The sequence below is a fragment of the Impatiens glandulifera genome, chromosome 6 (genome assembly GCF_907164915.1).
Source record: "Impatiens glandulifera chromosome 6, dImpGla2.1, whole genome shotgun sequence".
Lineage (NCBI taxonomy): Eukaryota > Viridiplantae > Streptophyta > Magnoliopsida > Ericales > Balsaminaceae > Impatiens > Impatiens glandulifera.
Window position 1 is genome coordinate 47,730,176 of NC_061867.1, and position 7,820 is coordinate 47,737,995.

Here is a 7,820-nt window from a genome sequence, read left to right on the forward strand (position 1 = left end):
CTTCTTCTATGTTATCATTCTTTTGGCCAATTGAATTTGGAATCCATTCGCAAGTCTTGCCGATGGAAAGAATGAGATTCGATCTTCCCGTGTTTGCTTCCATCTATCGAGATTTATTTGCCCAAATTATAATTAGTTCTTCTAATTCTACTTGATTCACTAGAAATTTCCATCAAAAGATTTAATAATTGGTCGTTGAATTATTCAATAAACGACGTTAATGTTTTATGTTAAATATATTTTATAATGACGTTTGTATTATTAAAAGTTATCTTTGTAACAACTCTATTAATACAATGACTAAGTAATTATACTACCATGTTCACAAAACCTAGGCATGAAATTATAACATGTGCATTACTTATATAATGTAAAAAGAGAAAGAGAAACCACGCACCGATATGTTGTGACGAAGTAGTGAAGGAAGATAGCGATTTGAAGGCGAGCCAATTCCGCCCCGGGACAAAATCTAGCCCCGCCTCCAAAAGGAGTGAAAAATGGACTTTTCCTCCAATTTCTCTTCTCCTATATTTTTTTAATCAAATTAAAAAACACCAAAGATAGATAAGGAAAAGGAAGAATTTATCAATGATAAAGATGTTTAAATCCTAAATTAGGTTTAGAGACCTGATTTTGAGGATCCATCCATCTCCATGGATTGAAACAAAGAGGAGAATCATATAAACTTGGATCTAAATGGACCGCAGAAAGAAAAGGGACTACAAAACATCCTTTCGGAATTAAGTAACCTACAAAAAGGGATTAATTATTAGGTGATGTTTATTTAATACAAGTAATAAGTTAAAATAACGCATATACCTTGATACTCAATGTCTTCTTTCGCTTCTCTCATCAGCCAAATCGCGATACCCCCTAGCCGTAGTGTTTCATCTATAACCTGACAAGAGAAAATTCAAGATCAATTTTTGAAAGCTAATGAGACAAATTATTGTGGAAGCTTTGTATCCAATTGGAAATACTTAACTATTTCCAAATGTTTATCTTTAAAGGGAGGAATATCTTACACATTGAGTGAATGTCATTTCCTTGTAGTCTTGCCATGTAAGCATAGGATCTTCGATGCCAAGGTCGCGTTTCTTATTCCTTAATTTCTTGTGTTCGTCCTAAAATTAAAATTGAAAAACAGTTTATCCCATTTTTTAGCTAAACATAAACAGAGAATTTATAAGAATAAACATGCGTGTTTACGAGAAAATGTTGCAACGCGGTTGGGGAGTGAGTAAGGTAGTAAACCGCGAAGAGCATGGTCTTGGCAGTGGTCTCGTTTCCAGCAAAGAGGAGATTTATGATGAAATCAGCTATGGCATTGTCACTTATTTTGTCTTCTTCATCCAACAATCTTCTTAACACACCATTGTTGTTACAACCATTAATGTCATGATGTTCTTCATTCCTGTGCATTTCTATTGTCTTGTTTATCTTCTTGATGATGGCTTCCCTTGCCTGTCAAAATTATAAAAAAAATAGTAAGTCAACTAATTACTAAATTTCACTAAATATCTTGAATTTTGATCAACTAAGACATTGATTATGGAGAAATAAATAACATATATATTTGTAACAATTTTAGTGTTGAATATTTAAACTTGAAAACTAATTAAGGGAAAAATCAAAAATAAGAAAATAGTAATAGTAATAGTAATAGTAATAATAAAATTTAAGTTTTGTCAAAATTCCATAAATAATATTTTTTAACCTTAGTTTTTATTTTAACATTTCTGAAATTTTAAATCTAATATTCAAATATTATAAGTTTTGAGTCTTATTTAAACATCTTGCCAAACTTGATATCTTTAAATTGTATCTTCTTATTTAAAGTCAACTAATATTAAATTATGAAGAAATAAATAAACATATATATTTGTTGAATTTAGTATGAATATATCCATTACCTGTTTTAATGTGTGAATCAAACTCTTCATTTATACTATTTAAATTATATTAAACTACATTTTAGTGTTCAAATAAATCTGAGAGAAGACGTATAAATATCATATCAATTAACAATTAATGATCAAATCAAGATAAAAATATATTGGTTATTAAAAACATTGAAACAACTATATATTTAAATGTTATTAATGAAAAGATCTCATTTATATGCTTAAACTTGATAGATATGGAAAAATAAATTTAAGTATTATTAAAATTCCACATCTAGATATTTTTGTTAAATTAAAATTTCAAATATTATAAGTTTAAGTATTATTATATATCTTACCAAACTTGGTACCTTAAATCATATTTGTTTTTGTTATTAAACAGTTCATTGTAATCTGTCACACAAGTTTCGAGGTGGTCAATGACTAATTAAATAATACTTCTGTTATTTAAACAATAAAATTTATAGTTATAAATTGATGGAAAATATATAATATAAACAACATTTATAATAATCTTTGAACCATTGACATACACATTTTTTATGGAGAAAATTATATAATAATTAATTACTTGTTAAAATTTTAGAGAATACATTTCATAACTTTATAAAATATTAAATATAGTTTAATTATCAAACTATTAATTTATAATATAATCTAAATCCAAAAATCATAGATTTTAATTTTCTAAAAATAGGTACTTAAATTAATAATTAGTATAGCACTCAATTAATTTACTATTCAACAACACAAATTTAAAATTATCTTTGTACATCATTTCTTATATGCATAATACTTTTCTCTCATTAATTTATCAATATGTACTACTATATATATATATAATTATCATTCACATTTAGAGAAAACTAAGCTAAATTTATTTAGAAATATTTGATAGAAAATAATGGATTCAATGAAATAACTTGCCTTCATCCCCGTATGATAAGAGAATCCGGGTAAATTGACGGGAAGAGAAAGACATCCATCGACAAAGTTAGAGAAGAGTCGAGCCATCTCGTCAACTTCATCTTCGTCGGAAACACCCAATAGTTGATTTACCATCAAATTAATAGCTACCTATATATATTATTCAACTCAATTCATAAGATTAATAAATATTCAAGTGTATCAATTGATAACATATTTTGAATGAAGTTATATACCTTTCTACATACGTCTTGAAGGAGAATAACTTGACCGTCGCGAAATCCATCTACGGTTTTAACCACAACTCTTTGTATATCTTCCAAGAATAAAGATTGGACCTTGTCTAGCCTCATGACATTAGAAGCTATGGCATGGAGTTTCCTTTGTTTATCTCCTTGAACCGTGATGATTCCGTTCTTTCCCACCAAGTCCCGAAAGGATTTAGGGTAACTCGATTGGAAAAGCCGACCCTCGTTTAACATTACGAGTCGGTTGAACTCTGGGTCGGCCGATACTATTGCTCGTTTCCCAAATAACTTGCAAGAGAATATCTTCCCGTATCTATTTCAAATATACTATATTATGAGACAATAATTATTATTTGAAACTTAAATTTAGGCCCTTTTATAATTAACTAGAATTTTGAACTATGCAATTCGAGTCTAAAGTAAATGTTAGTTATTTTATTAATTTAAAAACATAAATTCAGTATTTAAAAATATATCTTAAGTGAAGTCTAATATTATAAAAAGAGTTGTACAAGATCATGTTCAAATAATAATTAGGTCAATAAAATAGTATTATATATACGAAATGACAATAGGATAGGTTTAAGGAGTTCATTTCTCATTTTTTGTCTAATTCTATTTTAAACTTTGATTTTAAATCTCATATAAAATATATAATAAATCAATATAGCAACGATGTTATATATTTAATTGTATTTATTAGTGTTCATCGTGTAATTCTTCAATTCCGAGTCAAATACCAGCAAACCGAAAAAGAAAAACGCACCTCTTAACTTGTTGTTCAACGAAACGAGGAGGATGAGAACTGGCGACGGCGGTGAACCACTCGACGCTATCGCCGATGAACAACCATCCTCTTCCTCCCGGCGGTAACTTTCCAGTTTTACCGACGTTCTTGATTTTCTTGTTTTTGTTATTTATTAGGAACAGGAAAAGCTTTGTTACAACCACAAATAAGGTAAAGACGATGAATATGACCGCCCAATGACTGTAATAGGCTTCCCCCGCCATTTCCTGCTTATTTGCTTCTCCCTCTCTTCTACCTGCATATTTATATACAAAACATAAGAGAGAGAATGGTTGGAACTTGTAACATTTTTTTATTTATTTTTATTTCCAAGAGGAGAGAGATACATGACTTGCTGTTTAATTTAGGTTAATTTCGTTAACTTATAATTTTAATTTTAAATAAGTGGTGAATTTTTAATAATGTGTACGGTGATATCCTCTAAAAACTTGTTCAGATATGATTTTTTTAGGGAGAAAAAATTAATAATGATAGATGATTACGTGGATTTGATGAAATTCAAATCAATTATTATATTTAAAATGTAATTAAAATATAAAATATTTTAGTATTTTAGTTAATAAATTGAGTATGTAATGAATGAAAAAAAAAGTAAAATAATGTTTAATTTTGTTTTAATTATTAAAATGTTTCAAACTAAATAAGGCCGAGGCGAGGGTAAGGCAATGGTGGTTTCTAAAGGATTCGATTCTATCGTTACTTCTAGGATGGGTGGATACTTTATACCGTAATTGTATATCATACCGTATCATTACTTCTAGGATGGGTTGATACTTTATACCGTAATTGTATATCTATACCGTATCGTATGTTCGATATAAAAAAATCGTAGAGTTATCGTACCGTTATTTCGGTATACCAAAATATTGGTATAATACAAAGTAACTTACCGAAAATATTGAATATCGGCGATATACTTCTATTTCGTTACGATCATAACGAATATTATTCATCTGGAAAATTTAATTTTTATAAGGAAAGAGAGATATAATAGATTAAGTGTAAATCTATTCAGGAAAACAAAATGACTAAGATTAGTCCGATTAATTGATGAATGTTTGATTTTGCTGAAAAGTTAATAATTGATGCGTAAATATAATTTTTTAAATGAAAATTTAAAATTTTTGAAATGAAAATTAAAATTTAGTAATATATATATATATATATATATATTTATTTATTTATAAATTTTATTTTGATATATATAATTTCGATATGGTACCTATATTACCATTTTATAGTATATCAAAAAATTTGATATTTTTAATATTTTATGATACTATATTTTCTACACTTAATTAGTGTTAGTATAATGTTAGCTGTCTAGATTCAAAATAATAATAATAAATAAAAATAAATTATATAGTATTTTAACTAAAAAATTAAATAAATAAAATTAAAGAGATATCTTATAGCTAGTTTATTAAATGTTATTAAATTTCAAAATTCAAATTTTATATAATGAGATTCATTTATTGTATAAGTTTTTAAAATATAAAATTCTCAAAGTTATTTAATATGTACTGTAAATGGTGTAATATCCTATGTTATAAGATGATTTTCATCTCAAAATATTCATCTTCAAGTACATAATGCAATACACACTCTTCTATCTTCTTTTCTTCTTTAATCAATCTTATAATACTATCTTCTTTCTTGTTGTATTAATCTCTAATAGTTTCTCATCTCAAAGGGGTGAAGCATACAACCATCACATGTGAAATGCGTAAAACATTGTGCGAGTATAAAAGCGAGAATCCAGCTTCGTCTCAAAAAGAGCTACAAAAATAGATTTTTGGAAAATTTAACATCCAAATTAGTCAAGCGACAATATCGAATACAAATAAGCGATCATCGAAATATCTCTCGACTAATTTGACGAAACATGATGCCAAACGACACAAATCCGTAAAGTTTCCAAATCTAGAAAAGGCTTTGTATGAATGGATTCTTCGACATCAAGAGCGTGTAAATATATCGGGAGAGTTAATTCAAGAAAAGACAAAAGTTTTTATGAAAATATTGTATGGTGAAAATGGTCCAGAGTTTGATTACTCTCTTGGTTTGGTGGAGAAGTTTAAATCACGGCATAGTATCAAGTTCTTTAGGCGTTTTGGCGAAAGCGGGTCTGTCAATATGGGAGATGTGGATAGCAACTTGCCAACAATAAGAGAGAAACTAGGGTTGTTTGCCATAAAAGATGTTTTCAACATGGATGAAACTGAGTTGTTTATATAGATTACAAGTTGATCATTCATTGGCTACAAAACAACTTGAGGGAAGAAAAAAGGACTAATAAAGAATGACAATAAACATTTGTTACAATGAAGATGGGTCAGAGAAAATGCCATTATGGATCATCGGTAAGGTTGTGAAACCATGTTGCTTCAAAAATGTTAATTTACAAAGTTTAAACTACCAATATCGTGCCAATAAACGAGCGTGAATGATTGGAGTATTGTTTGAAGAATATGTTCAATGGTTCGATAAAAAGATGGATGAACGAAAGGTTTTATTGGTTATTGACAATTGTCTTGCCCATCTAAAACAAAATGTTGAATTGTTCTTCTTACCACCCAATACAACTTCAAAAATTCAGCCATGTGATACAAGAATTATAAGAGCATTTAAGATGCATTATTGTCGTAGATTTTGTCGTTCTATTTTAGAGGGTTTTGAGGCTGGAGAAATAAATCCAGAGAAGATTAATGTTCTAGATGCAATCAATATTGCTATCTCAATTTGGATGAACGATGTTAAGAATACCACAATTGCAAATTTCTTTCAACATTGCAAACTTCGTTCGGTAGAAAATGTGGTTTCACAGCTTTTAGAAGAAAAAGGCATTAGGGAATTAGGGTCAACAATAAAGAAGTTACAATATCGTAACGCAATAAATGTGGATCAACTCTTGGATTATCTAGATGAAAACAACACGACCAAGATTTTAACTGATGAAGAAATCATTGAGGGTCTTAGAGAAAATAATCCAGATGAAGACAATGAGGATGATAGTCGTGTTTTGGAGCCTGTTTATCACAAAGAATCAATTAGAGCAATAATGAAACTTAGTGATTTTCTCTTACAATTTGATAGGAATATGCTAGGGTCTAAAATCAAGGCCTCGGTCTTAGAATAAATTCCAGCAACCTTTCTCGGCACCCGGTCTCGGTCCTATGGTGCACATGGGCCAGATTTCTGTTTTGTTGTTTTATTATTTTGTTTTGCTTTCCTTTTCTACTTTACAAACCGAATTCTGTTATTTTCTAGTATTTGTTATTATGGGGCAAGACATCACCTATATAAGGATGATCTTTCTTCCCCAAGGACCCATGAAGAGAATGATGAAGATGTGACTTCGCCCCTATTCGTCTATTATTATTATTATGGACTGTTTGGTATAAACCAACAGTATTTCTCTTCGCACCCTTGGTTCTTCTATCCCCTCCCTCCAAATTCTCTATCAAAACTTTCCGCTGCCCTTTGATTATAGAATTTCCACCGGTCCTAAGATCAAGAACTTGATTCTTGAACCCATAAACACATCTTACGAAACAAGTCGTAACAGAATACTCTATAACTTCATAAAGCTTTACAAAAAGTGAGAGATAAGATTTAAATGGATATAAATTTTCATACAAAGCAGACAATAGTTGACTCATATTTCTACTTTATTAAAAAATAGTATATTACTACTTTATATCGGTTGGGATCTATATGTGCCAAAAAATTATATTACTTAATAAATTTATCAAAATTATTACTTTAGCTTTTCGGCTCGAATCAAAACGGTAAGAACTTATTACTTTATCGATGTTATAATTTTATTAAATATTATTTTATTGAGAGTCTACTCTAATATCAAAATCAAATGTATATATAATTGTAGTGAATAACTGAATCAAGATAACCCTGTTCTCTTACTCTTGAGTG

The 7,820-nt window shown here is 28.9% G+C and overlaps 1 protein-coding gene and 1 pseudogene across 1 annotated transcript; one reads left to right on the forward strand and one right to left on the reverse strand.

Moving 5' to 3' along the window:
- On the reverse strand, nucleotides 1–4,090 carry LOC124943713 (abietadienol/abietadienal oxidase). Its single transcript, XM_047484189.1, has 9 exons — nucleotides 3,846–4,090; nucleotides 3,068–3,392; nucleotides 2,832–2,981; nucleotides 1,210–1,464; nucleotides 1,026–1,124; nucleotides 820–898; nucleotides 628–749; nucleotides 398–525; nucleotides 1–103 (listed from the first exon to the last, which is right to left on the reverse strand). Exons 1-9 carry the CDS (start codon nucleotides 4,088–4,090, stop codon nucleotides 7–9), a joined length of 1,500 nt encoding a protein of 499 aa, XP_047340145.1. The 3' UTR covers nucleotides 1–6.
- A 462-nt stretch (nucleotides 4,091–4,552) lies between these two features.
- On the forward strand, nucleotides 4,553–7,572 carry LOC124943714 (annotated as a pseudogene).
- Nucleotides 7,573–7,820: the final 248 nt, after the last annotated feature.